We start from the raw sequence: 16335 nt of genomic DNA, 5'->3' as shown, positions 1-16335 counted from the left end.
GAGTGTTGAGTAGGATCTGTAAAAATCGCGGATCGAAACAAAAGTTTGTACTAATTTATTCCCTAATTCTCCTAAAGTGGCCGAGAACGGGTGGTGGCCGGCTAACTGGGCGATTCACCCTATGATATCCTTGAATGATAATGTATGCTCAGAGATGGCGGCAGCGGCGCTAAAAATCTTATTGACATTACGAAGTTTTGTTATGCTGTGAATTATCTGACGAATTTGTAAAGCGCAATTAATGGTCGGCAAAATATCTTAATCTGCGCCTAATTTGTAAATATCCAAGAAATTGCCTTACTCTAATTAAACTAATAATCAAAACAGTGTAATGTCAAATGAGTATCCAATTTTATAAACATGAGAAACAGGAGCCACCTTATTTTCATCGGTGTTCTCTTTTCACCGCATTGAATCCATTAATAGCGTACGTCGAACGCGTGAAATGCACTTTATTTATGATCTCTATCCTTGTTTGAATTGCGCGGTAGATGCGTTAGAAAATGTTTTCTCCCAAATCAGACGGAAAACTAGTCAATCCCCCAGTGCTCTTGAGTGCATACGGGCTTTGAAATCCATTATAAGATTTCACAATTTATATAAAGAATGTCATGTACGTTATCAGTCAGTAAATATACAATTATGGTCACATACGCCTTGTAATATCATAGATGGTCTGCCTTTTCTATTGATGTAAGTGGCAGAATTGTGCTTGGGTGGACATATATTAATATGGCACCCGTCTATAGCACCCAACACTCCAGGAAATGATTTTTTCTTCAAACGTCAAAATATTAGGCCATTGTTCGACTGAGTAGTAGGCGCCAAAGTTTGACATTATCGTTAGAGCAGTTTTTACTTTTCCTTTTCCTGTCGCCGGAGGGAAAAGTGTTGTTATGGAAACACAACAATTTCATTTATTTATTCAAAAAATTATGATATATTTTCAGACTTATTCATTAATGTAATATTAAATGTACAATTGGTAAGTGTTGCATTCTGAAAATTGAAGCCGTGCAACGATGAACTAGACCCTGTTAAAGTATTTACTCTCGATTTAGGCGATGATCTCGGCGAAGACGACGTTATTAGATTTCCTGATGCGCCTGTTTCAGTTACCGCAGTTTCGTTTAAATTTAATATTCGGCTAGCATTTTCTTTTTTGTTGCGAATCGACTCTTCTATGTACCCTTCTGCTACGGAAGTCGACCTCCAACCCCCGTGGCGCTTCAACGACTCCATAGTTCCTCCACCATCGATGAGTAATGTAGCCGAAGTACGCCTTAAACAGTGACCCGTATATTCTTGGACATTGCCTAATTTTAGAAATTCGGCGACTTTTCTGGGTACAGCACTAATCGTATGAATCCCCATAACATTTTTATAGCACTTCCCATTCTGATATTTCAAAAAAAACCTTCTCTCTTGCATATCTCTCGGTCTTAATGAAGCGTACTTGTGGTAAATATTCATGAACATTTCTCCGATGATGGTAAACGAGCGCACTTTTTTCGTTTTGCTATCGGGAATTTTTATTAGGATTAAATTTTCCATATCTTCAATGTCGCCTATATTCATTTTCATCATTTCGTCGCATCTGCATGCCCCGGTTACTCCGATTAATAAAACAATCTGAATCATAATAATATTACATTGGGAGAATTAAAACTGATTTAAATTCACCTTTATTCCTAAATATACATCATCTGGTGCGTCCATTAGAAAACCTTCAAACTGCTCTTTAGTAAATATTCTGGACTTTTTTGCAGAATACCCTTCATTGGCCTTTTTCAAAAAACATCGTAGCTTTAAATATTGACTTATATTTATTCCATGCTTGATAATTAATTCGGATTTGATCATGGAATAACGAGACCACATTGTCGAAGATTTCCATTTTTTATCTTTTTGCATCTGATTAAAATACGCAAGAAGTACATTTTCTGAATAGATGATCACATTCTTTCCATTACACCATTGAATGAAGTGTTGATATGCAGCTAAATACTTTTCACCGGATTTCGAAGGTCCGAGGCACGATACTGCTTCATTCGCCTCAACGGTAATTTCGGGCGGCGTGCATTGCATTCTAAAACTAACTAATTTACACTATCTTTTAGTGATTTAATTAACTTACTTCTTTCTTATCGAGAAATCTTTCTTATTCAAAATTACGAACTGACATGTAATTTTTTCACTCAATAAAATTATTTACTGCGTAACCAAGGAAACAGCACATATGCACTCATGTAAAGGAAAACAAACTTACCTACTTGACAATGACGTTTAATTTAACGAAAGCGATTAATATCCCTTAAAAACCTGGTGTTTTGGATAAATTTGCGGAAGTTTGAAGAAAAAATAGCATATTTTATTTGGAGGAGAAGTTACTTTTCATGGCTTGCCTTCTATTAGCCGCCTCACTCCGTTCGGCGGCTAAACACAGGCGCGCCATGAAAAGTAATACTTCTCCTCCACATAAAATAATGTACTATTATTTTCTACAAAAGAAAAAATGTTAATACTTCTAAGGTAGGGAAACTAAAAAAAAATACCTTGAAACCAGCTATTGTTTTAATAGCATCATTTCCTTTTGGCCATTTTATAAATACAGAACCTTTGCTGTTCAGAATTTTACATACTCTTATTAGGCAGTGAAAATATGGAGCTCTTTGAGACATTGAAGCGATCACCAATAGATCTGAAGCAATTAACGGATTACTATTTTTGTTATACAAGGTATTCACATAATACAAACCTATAGCTTTCTTGATTGGCTAAAACCCACACACAAATTAAACATTGTAAAGAAATAGGTGTTGAAAGAACTGTATTATGTATGTTTTGGCCAAGGATTATAAATATACTATCCTTGCCAGGGATCTGTGCCCCTGCGTCATCAACGTACGAATCAAGCAACATCTAACTTGTTGATAATGCCATTTCACTTGTGTAAAACGGTGCAGTAACACAAAGTTATACCCATACAGCACGGTATTGTTTCTATAATATTGCAGATAGATTTCTTTGTAAGATATCATATATTTCTGAAATATTTGGAAAGATATCTGAAACATGGTTGAAATATTTATAAATGGCAAAATGTTCTTGCAATGTAATATAACATGCAACATTTCAGAAACATGCATAGCAAATATTTCTCATATGTTTTGTTACGCTTCTGAAACATACACATGAAACATTTAAGAAATATATTAGACACAAAATAGAAATATTCATATATTGAGAAAATACAAAAATGTACCTTCTATACTAATACATATTATAAAATATATGTACTTAAGTATATAAAAATTGGGAACATTAACGGAATTGATTCATTCGTTGTCTTGCTCCAATCCTTTTTGTTTCCTGAAAGAGAAGAACACAATGTTTAAGAAGGTTGAATAAATTAACAAAGTTAATTCTGACATCTACAGCGTTTCATAAATATTAAATAGACATTTGGACTTATTAACCACAAAAATTGCATTGGTTACAAATTCTGATGAATGCACACCGCAGTCTGAATTTAACAAATAATGTTAATTGAACACAAATGCAATCTTTAAAAAAATTAAGTAGTAATACTGTTGAAGGTAGCAATCAAATTGTAGGAATATTTTTATGCACAAAATGCACATATCAAAATCAAAAAAACTAAATGCCTTGTTACAATGATGTTGGATATATTCAACTGAAATTTACCTTTGTTCGCGTGATAAACGCAAATTGGATTGAGGTAGCCAACTTCCAATTATTGCTAGGATTTCCACCTCTGTTGTTCCAGTTTTCTGTTTACGTACAGTATCCACAATTAAATTACATGTATTTAAACTTTTGAAAATCTTCTTTTTCTTCTTACCATGTAATGAGAATAAATTTGCAAGGGAATTACTAAGATTTTTTTTTAATATGTTAACAGTTATGCTCTGCACATCGGTACCCCCAACTGTACATAATGTTGCAATCTACAAATAATCCCTGTAATATATGTAGAATATAAAAGCTTCTACTTACCATTTTATTAAAAAATGTATCGTCTTTCAAAATTCCTCAAAATTCAATAAATCTACTTCACTTGTTAACGGAAACATTTTGTTAAATTCTTTTGCTTCCATGCAACTTGAAGACGGTGCTTTTGCATTTCCCTCACCTTGTAGATTAGAAACACTCCGCTCAATTAGAGTTAACCTGTTTTCTATAATTTTTGTTATGGAAAGAAGTGTGTTTAATTTCATTAATATTTCATCCGTCCCTAAAAATAACTTCATGTTAAGGGTAAAATACAATAATTAACTGTATACCTCTGATAGAAACACGGGTATTTGTAACCGAAGAAGGAGTACTAGCCCTTGACATTGACATGCATTGTTGCGGAACAGAATTTCGTATTGGCAATATTTCATCATCAGCTGTATTGTTTTTCCTATTTTCCACAAGGGTAAAATTTGCAGAAGAAGGGAATGGTGGGAGTTTTGATGACATTTCTGGACATGCTTCTACATCATCTTCATCCGAATCTAAAGGAGATGGGCGTCGTTTTTTTTCCTTTTTTCTTTCGTTTGGAATGAAGCTTGGAGTGAAGTGATCTACATCAGATTCATCAAATTCATCAGCTACCTTGTGGTGTCGTGAATGCCTTGTTTTTTTGAGTGATTCATCAGATGTATCTATATCAGACATTTCCAAGGCTAGCTTCAATTTCTGGACGGCTCTTTGGTAAGTATCTGCATTATAACATGACTCTATTAATTTAACAATCACATTTAAACGTACCTAACCTAACACTTATCGGCATGACAAAATATTTTTAAAATTTTGTATTGGACCCAATTTTTCTCAACGTTTGCTTTGGACAAAACCAATTTATGTAGAGTTAATTTATCAGAATTCATTGGTGGCCAGTAACACATGTTTTCTCCAACCAACCATTTGTCTGGTACTACTTCCACACCATCTTCAAATTGAATTATACTATAATTCATATTAATTAATTGCCTGTAATAAAAATAATTTACATAATTATATGCACTTCAATAACCTACCTTAATATTACAGTGTTATAGGTATAAACATTATTACTTATTCTTATGCTAGTATCCTATCTAATCAATCGAGTGTAAAATTGGAACTCCAACATATGAATCGCCTTTATACGGCAATATCCATAGTTTTGCTTTTACAGAATTTATTGAAGAAGACACCCTTGTAAAACTTGTAGATAAAAGGAAAATATTTAAACATTCTGATTTGCACGGAGATGTGTACAAATTTCCTTCTTTTGTAAATAAATATCCTGTTATCGTGTCATCTTGTATTTGTTTAATATGTACAATATTCTCGTTGTCCAACAATACACAACAATCTTTCATATTGGAAAGATCTAGGAAGCAATTCTTAATTTTATACAGGCTTGATTTATTTGATGATCTGTTATTGCTTGAAAAATTTAAATTTTCAATTTCATTGAACCGACGAGCTATTTGTTGAAGAGGTTTCTCATTTTTTCGGATATGGCTTTTAATGGTTGACATAAAATTTTCAAACCTAAATGCACTAAATTCATCTAGTGCTCCGAAGGTTCTAACATCCCCACTAAGGTGAGACAAATTATGGACATTATGAGAAATATTATGAGTACCATAAATGAGCTCGAAGGATTTAATAAAATGTTTTAATAGATTTTCAGCATATTCGATATTTTCTTCTCTCAAAATAGAAGCAGGGCAGCAAAGGATTCTTATTGCAACATGCAATGTAAGAAAATTTAGATAAACATCTCTATTCAATTTGGATTTTAATGCTACAGGACCTATATATAAAAGAAAATATCGTAATTCAGTTGCTTTCCAATGGTGTATATCTGACAATGATCTAGGTTTTCTAGAAATTTCCAGTGGTACAAGTTTCTTACATGACAGAATGACTTTTGAAATTTCCTGAAGTGTACGGGATGATAATTTCACACCAGATTGTGGTTTACCCTCTATCCAAAATAACAGCAGCTTTCTGACAACACCTAAGCACACTAAATGCATATAATCTAATGGCACTCCGCTTACTGGTTTGAAATTAGGTATTTCTAGTAGCACAGTTTTAGATAAATAAAATTCATCATCCCCATTTTGAAAATAGTCATCAACGTGTCTTAAACGGGCGTTAGAAGTTTGTGGAAAGCACACTCTGTTGTTCAAAAAAGTTCCCTCTATTGTGCACTTGGTACAGCTACTATATCCGGTATGACCCTTGACGTTTAAAACAAATGATTTTGCTGGAGCATCACAAATGAGTCCGGCAACAATAATGTTATATTTTTTTCCATTGGCATAAAAGCCATTTGTGACGTAATCCACTGCTTCCTCTACAAACTGTTTTAGGAATTCACTAGAGGATTGCGGTTTTTCATAGCCATGAAACAACCCTACCACAAAGACCTTTTTGGTTACATTTTCCGAGCACAATATTGGCCACAAGCATGCAGTTGATGAGCGAGAAAGGGGCAAGCCATCTATATTAATCAGAAGCTTAATATTGACTACATCTCCAACTATACCCTCAGTAATATTTTTTAATGCTCGGTTTAAGCCTAAGTGGACATAATTTCCAGTAGAAAATTTACAGATTGCACTTTTACGTGGCGTTTTCAGCAAGGTTCTTGCATCAATGGGTAATTTACAATCAAAGGTTTCATTTAAAATTTTTAATAATGCTGAAAATGCATTTTGATTGATGTTGTAGTTCAATGCCCAGTTTGCTAGCTTGACTTTAGCAGTATCACTTTTACAATCGGGGTTATTGGTTTTTGCTTCCAATGTGGGCTCATTAAAAGGTTCATCAATATGAAATAATGGCTCTTCAAATCGAGCTTGGAATAGTTCGTTATACAAATCTTCCGGCAACTCATCAATATTTTCACCAGAAGTACAAGGTGAATTTACGGGGTTGTCACACACTTCTGATGTTAATGTATTATTCGAGGTATTATCACAGTTACTTTGATGCTCGCTTTGATGCAATTGTAAGTCTTCAGTATCAAATGTATTTGAGTAAAAATGATTGGTAGAACTGCTACTTTCAAAAACTTCGTTCTTTGTAGACAATTGACCACTGTGATCCGAAGATTGTATGCGATTTAAATCAGAACGTGTTTGTTTCATAATTAATCTTCGTGTATGTTGGGTAGACAAAGAAAGGTTAGTTTTCAATTTGGTTTTTCGACTCATTTTAGAATAATGGTATCTAAAACTATAAACACTGTTAGAAGATTCAAATGTCTACAATATGACTTGCATGTTTCCGTGATAGAAATAATAATAGCCCATCCTCCATTTTTAATTTGTATAAACACGCGCGACTCGTTATTTATCTAACTTATAGGTAATAACTAAATAAAATACACTTAGGGGAAGGTTGTGCAAAACCGGGTACCTTAACTTTGGATTGAAAAATTAAGGACCTGTTTTTCAATAAAGGAATATAATAAGGCACAAACGAACAATAATATTGTTTTCTAATATTCCCTAGACCCATTTTTTTTTACAACCATTGGTTTCCGAGAAAAAGCAGAAAAACTAAAAAAAGTCAAATCACCCGGTTTTGTCCAACCGGTCTTGTCAAATCGGGTACTTGAAAATTTGAAGTCTGACAAAACCGGGTACATGAAATGAAATAGTGAAAAATACAAAAAAACAGAATTTGTTTTAAGTTTAATGGAAGTATTAACTTTATTTGTCATAAAAATGAGTTTAATTAAAAAAAAATTCAGTCTCCAAGTAGGTAACAAAAAAAGGCATAAAAATAAATTCCGAACAAAAATTCAAGGTAACAAAAATAAAATAAGAGATCACATAACTGAAAAGTTAGTTTTCAGCTATCAGAATGTTTTTTTCATTGGCAGAAATCACAAATAAAAATATCATCTATATCTTCTAGTCCTGTACAGGCTTCGTGGGCCCAGCCTTTGCAGTTGACACATTGGATCCAGCCTTCTTTGTCCTTTGAGTCAGAGAATAACTCGTTGCAAAAAATGCACGCATGTTCTTCTTCCTCTTCTTCAGACGATGAACTGTCATGAGTGCTATTCACAGTCTTCTTCTTTAAAATCCTTGCTGTCTTTGCCCCAGATTTCCTCTTTGTAGTACCCTTCTTCTTTTCTTCTTCCTTTTCCAAGTCTCGTTTGTAGGGAGAGGTAGTCAAGACAGCTGTCTTTCCCCTAGCTTTCGAGATCTTTTGAATCCTATCATTCCCAGCTTTTGGTATTGGTCTAACGTCAAATGGGGATACTCTTAATTTTGTCGATGAAGTCGAAGGTCCAGATTTGGGAGTGCTAGTTCCGGGCGACTCCTCCACAGTGGCGATAGAGGCAGATTCTGGTATGACTGGTGCAGAGGCTGTAGGATTGGCTATTCGAGCAGGTCCAGGTGATACAACGTCGATGCCGGAGTCTTGTCCTGAGTTTACGGCAGACACAGACGGTGCAGGTAGCGATCTCTCTGTTGTTTCAGATGGCGCAAACAGGTAGTCCGGGAACACATCCGGGTTGAAGGGCCAGATCCCAGTTTTCGAGAAGCCGCTCTGTGCAGTTTGCATTGTTGCGGCTCGCGAAAATGCAGCTCCAAACAGTTGTGCAACTTGGTAGATTGAGATGGCACGTCCAGGGTTTTGAATCAGCCATTTCTTGGTCTCTTGCTCGTAATATGTGCTCAGAGGTGCCATCAGTGAAACGTCGAGAGGCTGGAGACGATGAGTACAGTGAGGCGGAAAACAGAGCAGCGTAACATGGTGAGTCCGCGCGAGTTTTATGAGCTCCAGGTTCGTTGTGTGGGATGCGTGGCCGTCTAACAGCAGGAGGACAGGGTTGGTAGCTGACGGGTTGGCAAATGTGACGAACTTCTTAAACCACTTCACGAACGAGGCCTTTTGGATCCATCCAGATTCGTGATATTCTGCAGTTGATCCGGGAGGGGCTCCAATCATCAGCGCATCATTCACTCTTTTCCTTGGAAATACAAACATGACAGGCATGTAGTTTCCCACTGCATTCATGCACGTCTCCACAGTCACCAGTGTTCCTCGCTCAGCTGAGGAGAGTGATCCAACTTGCTTCTTTCCGCGAAGTGCCAAAATTTTCGACTGTTTGTTTGGCACTGTCATCATTCCAGTCTCGTCGACGTTGTAAATGTTTTCCGGTTTGAATTTGTGCTCTTCGTAGACAGACTGTAGCAGATTGAAGAAAGCCCCCACTGCTGTTTTGTTGAACCCCTTGGCTCGAGCCAGAGATGTTGCCTCAGGACGTCGGAGAGACAGAGAATTATTTCTCTTGAGAAAAGCGTAAAGCCAGGTTTTTCCAGCCATCTTCTTCTCCTTGTTAAAGGGATGGTTCATGTCGTTTTTTTCCGCTAATTCAAAAGCGAGTGCGCGAAGATCCCTCAGAGTGACTCCAAAAAGTCTTTCTTCAAGTTTCAGAACATACTGCACAAGCTCCCGCTCTTCGGAAGACGAAAATACGGAGGTATAACGGCCTAACTTCTTGATAGCTGCATCAGCAGGAGAAAGGTTCTGAGTGCGTGCTTTCTTTATTCTATCTTCTAGCGTTGATTGTGGCACATTGAAGGTTTTAGCCGCTTTCATATAACCCATCCGCCCGGCTAAAACTTCTTCAATGGCTTTTGCCATTTCCTCTACCGGCCAGCTCTGCCTTCTTGTTTTTCGAACGCGTGGCATTTTCTGTAAATAAATACATGGACCAAAGTTCAATAGTTTACCTAAACTCTCTAAATGCCTACAATATTTCATTGGAATTGAGTCTTGCAAAACCGGGTACACCCGGTTATGAAAGACCCCTTACTACCCGGTTTTGTACGACAGTGACATTATTTTTGTTATAAGTAAAACATTTTTTGTGTTAGAAAATTGTTAAAATATTAAACACAAACAATAAAAGAACACAGGCCAAGGAATAAAAAATAGTTATTTGTTTCATTAGTACAAAAAATGTCAGTTTTCGGGACGAGGAAGATAGTTGCTGGACGACGCGTTAGCGGAGTCCAGCAACCTTCCGAGTCCCGAAAACGCATTTTTTGTACGAATAAAACATAAAATTTTTTCTCCAACCCCCTTTACTTCAAATTATATTCGAATTTAGATTCAGTCACAGTTTCACTACTATAGTATAACAAGTTCTGCTTTCTTGTCCTCACGTGTCGTGCCACTCTAGTTTTTAGGTTATAACCTATTCGTTCTTATTTCTAACTTCTCACCTCTCGCGACTTTGTAGGGAGCAAATCTTGAGGTAGGATGTTCTGCCGTTTCTATAATCACTGGCGGAGTCCAATCCATGTCGCTATCAGTTTCAGTCATTTTTATTGTATACACAAATTAATATTGTTATATTTTGTATTGAAATAAACAACTTACCATACAGTTTTTTAATTAAAATTAATTGCAATTAACTTTTTCAAATTTTGAATTCAAAATGACAGATAATAGTGCAATGGGTCTGAAGTAGATGGCGTTACGCGCGACGGCGGGTTGTATACGTATTAAAATTACGTTCACCGAATATGTAAATTACGTTACACATGGTTTAAATAAAAATAGCGAGCGTAAATCATTTTCAATACATGTACATACGCATAGAAATCATTATTTGTATTGAATATGCAAAAATATTTGATTTGTATGTATAGAAATATCTTACAACCTGCAATGTAAAACGATGTCAATGTGACATATCTCCGTGATTGTAATTTTTTAATTGGCCAACTTTCAAGGTCAATTTCTTTTTGGTACTAGGACCAAAAGTATCCACTTTTTGTACAGTTGCCATGGTGAAAGCGATTAATCCGCAAAACGTCAATTTTACGTACCGAACACTGGCACAAAATAGCGTCTTATTCAGGTGGTTGGAGAAAAAAGTACTTACTAAAAAAAATCCACATGCACAATACCAATGGCGAGTCTTTGAACAACTGAAAAAAATAACATCAGCAAGCGCGATTTCGTTTTGATCTAGCAGGCGGCGGGAAAAAGAAGGAAACGTACGATTTCTTTTTCTCCACATCATTCTGTAGTTGCAAAGATGATAGTTCAGGTGAATGCCGACAGATAGCACCACCATTATAGCTAAAACCATATATATAAGAGAAGGCTAAAACCCCTGGTACCCGGTTTGACAAGACTACCCGGTTTTGCACAACCTTCCCCTACCACCAAAACTTGCTCGATTTGTTGTTATGGGCAGTTAGCTTCCGCAAATAACCTCTATAAATATTCCAAAATCCAAATACACGTACACTTTGCTTCAAGCTTCATTAACGTGCATCACAGACCACCTACACGTGCATTAATTGCTTTTTTGGATAGCTACTTTTTTAAGGTTATATTGATGTCAATAATTTCAGAAGTGCAGACTGTAAAAAACTAAAATCACTAATTCACGCGATACGAAACGAAGATGTACGAACCTACGTATCTTGAACTTGATCTTTTCAAACAAATATGTTACACGATCACTTCGGCACTGAACGAGCTTTGAATATAAACTAGAGACATGTTCAAAATTATATTAATTTTTTGTACTTCGACAGAGTAATGACGAAAAATTACATAATTTTTTTATTGTTGTTTTTGACATGTTGCCGAAATATTTGGATACGTTTGTTAGAAATATAACAATTACACGTTTCGGTAAGATATCCGCAACGTTGCTAATGCAATGTACGCTAAATGAAGGATTGACAGGTTTCTGAAACATATCTGAAATGACGTGTGCTTTGAAGACATTCATTTGAAATCTGAAGAAGTCCTGTGGTAGCCATATGATACCCGTATTAAGAGGTTTCCATCCTTTTCCAATAACAGTATTTTCAAACATGTTTATAATTTAACTCTTTGAGGAGCAGAATTTCTGACAAAATAAAATCCCAAGTGGGGCAAAATTTTTAATGTTAGTATATTACAAAACGAAATAGATAACTGGCTTAAATATGTACAAGTCACATAAACAAAACGTATTTTTTCAAAAGTGAGCTTATTTTTTTCAAAATTTGAGGTGGTATGTTAACTGTACCACCAATCCATTATTCTCATACATAAGAGTTTTTTAAATACATAATGTGAAATCAATTTAATTGATATGATACTTCTGAAAACAGGATTTCTTTTTGCTTAAACATAAAGGTACTTGACACACGGAACAAATCCAATCTGTGCGCACCTGTTTAGCTTTGGTGCTGCATAGTGCACATCTTCTTCGGGAGCTACGTGCAGGTTGATGTTTTGAAGAACACAGTCGTACTTCAGGAGGGATGAACGGTTTTGATTTCTTCACTTGAATTAATGTCCTGGGTATTGCATTTGACGAGCGTCGCTTTCTAGACACCAACTGTTTTGCCAACAAACCATTTATCACAGCACGTCTAAAGTCTTTAGCAGTAATTTTGGGTAAATCCAATAGTTTATAAATGCAGTACGCATTTACAACTGCAGCATCCAATAAATAGAAGAAAATTCTATGCCACCATTTCTTACTCCGCCGATCAATTTTATAACTTGATAATAATTGATCAAACTTATCAACATAATTCATGTTCCGATTATAATCGATCACTGCATCAGGACATGGGATCATAGTTGTGCTGCCATTTTTCTGTTTCCGCTTTACTTCACTCAAATTTTCTGGATCATGACAGTTTGATATAAGGTGTACAGCTCTATTGTCCTTCCATTTTATGGCTGCTAACCCCGTATTGCTGGTAAACTATTGAAATTCACCGCGGTTCATAGTTCTGTCGGGCTTGAACGTAGGTAGATACCGTCGTGCCATGTTGACTGTCCCAACAGCATGTATATCATGCCGTTTCAAATCTTCCATCAATGGGACGTTATTAAAAAAATTGTCAAAGTATAACATGTGATTTTTACGACGCAAATGAGATGTAAGTTGATGTATAACACGAGAGCCAAGGCAGTTTTCCTGAGAATTTGTTTTACCTGTGTATAAATCAAATTTCAAGCAGTATCCACTTTTATCGGCAAGTATCCACACTTTGTAGCCTCGTTTGATTGGCTTTTTGGGCATATATTGTTTCAACGAATTACGTCCCTTGAATTTTATCATTGACTCATCGACAGCTATTTGTTGGTTTGGGAGCAAGCAGTTTTCAAACGTTGCTGACAATGCATCTATCATTGGACGTATTTTGAAGAGTTTGTCAAAATTGAGGGACGCACGGGGAGGCATAAGAGAGTTATCGTTAATATGTAAATGTGACAGTAGCCAACTGAATCGTTTCAAGTTCATTAGACTACAAATGAAAGCGTCATTTAGATCAGGCGCTGTGGACCAATAATCTTTGTAACTTGGGGACTTCTTGATGCCCATAAGCATATTGATACCCAAAAATGTGTTTATTTCGGTTGTGTTCGTGGGGACATAGTTTTTACCAGAAGATTGTTTGACTTGCTCTGCATATAAATTGGTTTGAAATACCAAATTTTCAATGAATCCTTCTGGTACTAATTGTTGGAAAAGTGTATAGGGGGTTGGCTTATCTATATTTTTTATAAAAGCAGGCACCCCAGAGGGATGGGTAAATATTGGTGGTGCAGTAGGTTTATAATCATTTGACCATGTTGGTGGACTATAAACTTGAGTGATAATTGGTGTAGTAATTGGAGTAACATTGTTAATAATCAAATCTCTCACAGTCGCTAATGGTAAATCAGATTCTGAATCTTCACTGCCTGAAAGAACGATTTCTTCAACTTCACCACCTTCAATATTATCGACAAGTTCTTCAGCGTCAGAAACAGCAACTTCCGATTCTGAATCTGACGGTATTGACTCCTCAATACATTCTATTTCCTGATATAATTCGTCTAAAGTCATATCTCGCAGATTATAACTTATCCCGTCCACTCTGAATCTGGACATTTTGCCTACAAAACCACATGCCATCAGAAGGTATACAAGCGGAACAGCGGTACACAAAACGTACCACCATAAAAGTAACTTCATCTTCAACAAGAATTCAAACTCCATGTTATTTTAGCTCAGAATAATACTCACCAATGTATATCAAGTCACAACTATTTCACTATCGACCAATAATTCCAACCTTTACATCAAATAAACACAACAAAACATTCCATAGCATTTATGACAAAATAACTGACATTTGGAATTACAGATTACACCACACTCAGTTACCGGCTATTTCTATTTACCTTCAACGGTCCATAGGGGGCGTTAGCATCTTGTGGCTTAGGAATAATACCACCAATACATTAGTAGGAATAGTACCAACAAGTGGTACATATTTTGGACCACCGCCGCTCAATAACACAAAAAAAAACGGTACAATCTGTCTACCACTGCCCCTCAAAGAGATATTGGAGAAAACGAATTTTTTCATTTTTATTCCTTTTGGTAATGGATTTTGTTGAACATTTCGATGCACATATTTCGAACCATCTCCACATCATTCTAATAAAAAATGCTGTACTTAAAGCATCCTTTGAAATAAATCCAAGCTTGACTGCATTTTCTAAAGCTGCGGCTGTTTGAATTGAAAAGAATCGAACAGAACTACCAACATTCATTTTTGCATGGTGGTCTGGATTAATGTCCATATGTTTTAAATGGAATAAGGACCGAAGAGCACTATCATTTTCCATTTCCATTTTAAATAAATTCTTAACATAATCCCCATGAACCATGTTTGTGGGTAAACCTTCTTCTTTTACAATAGTATCCGGTAATATTAGCCCAGTGTTTAAAAGGGCGGATTTCAAGTTCTTCGGAAGGTGACATGTAAAACGAGCTTGTCTGACGTCATCCTCTCTACTAAGGGTGCGTTCGAGTAAAATACTAATTCGCTAAATAGCGCTTATGCTCGTGGTAAACGATTTCAACGTTCAAGGAGACTAAAAGCTACAAAGACGGCTGTTAAACTCGAACGCGAAAAAAAGCGTTAACGTAACCTACATAACATAACCTAAAAAAACAATTGTTTTGTTTTTAAAGAATAGGCGACAGTAATTTAATTATGGCTACTTCTCGGGCTGACGGTTACCTGTTTACCGCAGTAAATTTGATTGTTACTGAATTTTTGGAAACGTTTTTGTCAACAGAAAGTGAAAATGAGGATCTGGAGGTGTTAAATCAATTAGTTTCTCATAAAAAGGTGGTTGTACCACGATTAAAAAATTATGTAGAAAGCGTTGTACCTAATTTTAATGATCAACAATTTAAATCGCATTTCCGGTAAGATAGTAATGAATTGATCTGTTTATCTGCCAATTTTTTTAATACTAGAATGCGTCGTGACACATTTGAATTCATATTGTCACATATGGCTCCAAGGTTAAAGAGGACCTACAAAGGGTTACTCATGATTGCACCTGAGAAACAATTTCTCATTGCAATTTGGCGAATGGCTACTCCAGATTCATACAGGTTGTTTTTAATATAATTAACTTCTTTTATATCTTTTTTATTGTTTATGTAGATCTATTTGTGAAAAGTTTGATGTCAGCCGTTCAACGGCTTTGTATTCAACAAAAAGGGTCACCAAAATACTCTGTAATCTTTCACCAATTTTTATTAAATGGCCACATGCTAATGATGTGCAATAAGCTATATGGACAGGCTTCGAAGCAAGCATCAGTGGGTTTCCGAAAACAATAGGAGCAATTGATGGAACTCATATAAACATTCCGGCTCCAAATAGAAATCCTGAAGCTTATGTAAACCGCAAAGGACATCATTCCATCCAACTACAAGTATATAAATATTTCTGTTACTTTTTATTTATTTTTAATATTTTAGGCAGTATGCGATCATAAAAGTCGTTTTACACACTGCTTTGTAGGCCATGTAGGATCTGTACATGATCAGCGTGTGTTTAGACTATCAGAATTAAATGATTTTTTAGGTAACCCTATTAAATTTCCTAATGACAGTCATTTGATAGGAGATTTAGCATATAAGTTACATGATAACCTTTTAACTCCATACCGTGACAATGGATATTTGACTGAACGTCAGAAGAACTTCAACTTTTGTCACTCATCTGCACGAATGAGTATTGAAAGAGCCTTTGGTCTCTTAAAAAACAGGTTCCGAAGTTTGTTGACAGTGCTACCTATGAACAATACTCATAATGTGCCCACATTTGTATTAGCTTGTTGTGTACTGCATATTTGCTTGTTAAAAAATGATGAGTTAGAATACACTTTCATGGAAGAAATACAAGATGCGCCCCTTTGTATAGCTCCCCCCAATCGAATTCAAGCAGGACTAGCAAAAAGAGATTTGATTTCTGAACG

General features: G+C 35.8%; 4 protein-coding genes across 4 annotated transcripts; all 4 read right to left on the bottom strand.

Annotated features, from left to right (window-relative positions):
- Window positions 1–793: 793 nt before the first annotated feature.
- Window positions 794–2427, bottom strand: LOC116169402. Its single transcript, XM_031485485.1, has 3 exons — window positions 2138–2427; window positions 1684–2089; window positions 794–1632 (listed from the first exon to the last, which is right to left on the bottom strand). The coding sequence occupies exons 2-3, from the start codon at window positions 2086–2088 to the stop codon at window positions 934–936; spliced, it is 1104 nt and encodes a 367-aa protein (XP_031341345.1). The 5' UTR covers window position 2089; window positions 2138–2427; the 3' UTR covers window positions 794–933.
- Window positions 2428–3704: 1277 nt separating this feature from the next.
- LOC116169400 lies at window positions 3705–11449 on the bottom strand. Its single transcript, XM_031485484.1, has 5 exons — window positions 10928–11449; window positions 4796–5001; window positions 4308–4730; window positions 4021–4258; window positions 3705–3971 (listed from the first exon to the last, which is right to left on the bottom strand). Exons 2-4 carry the CDS (start codon window positions 4986–4988, stop codon window positions 4047–4049), a joined length of 828 nt encoding a protein of 275 aa, XP_031341344.1. The 5' UTR covers window positions 4989–5001; window positions 10928–11449; the 3' UTR covers window positions 3705–3971; window positions 4021–4046.
- LOC116169399 (tigger transposable element-derived protein 2-like) lies at window positions 7614–10298 on the bottom strand. Its single transcript, XM_031485483.1, has 2 exons — window positions 10263–10298; window positions 7614–9729 (listed from the first exon to the last, which is right to left on the bottom strand). Exon 2 carries the CDS (start codon window positions 9724–9726, stop codon window positions 7891–7893), a length of 1836 nt encoding a protein of 611 aa, XP_031341343.1. The 5' UTR covers window positions 9727–9729; window positions 10263–10298; the 3' UTR covers window positions 7614–7890.
- Window positions 11450–11939: 490 nt separating the features above from the next.
- LOC116167565 (piggyBac transposable element-derived protein 4-like) lies at window positions 11940–14185 on the bottom strand. Its single transcript, XM_031482956.1, has 2 exons — window positions 14075–14185; window positions 11940–13944 (listed from the first exon to the last, which is right to left on the bottom strand). The coding sequence occupies exon 2, from the start codon at window positions 13937–13939 to the stop codon at window positions 12764–12766; it is 1176 nt and encodes a 391-aa protein (XP_031338816.1). The 5' UTR covers window positions 13940–13944; window positions 14075–14185; the 3' UTR covers window positions 11940–12763.
- Window positions 14186–16335: the final 2150 nt, after the last annotated feature.

Source organism: Photinus pyralis, unplaced genomic scaffold (genome assembly GCF_008802855.1).
Source record: "Photinus pyralis isolate 1611_PpyrPB1 unplaced genomic scaffold, Ppyr1.3 Ppyr1.4_LG4, whole genome shotgun sequence".
In the NCBI taxonomy this organism is placed as follows: domain Eukaryota; kingdom Metazoa; phylum Arthropoda; class Insecta; order Coleoptera; family Lampyridae; genus Photinus; species Photinus pyralis.
The sequence above is the reverse complement of the archived record's forward strand: the minus strand, read 5'-3'. Positions and strand labels throughout refer to the sequence as shown.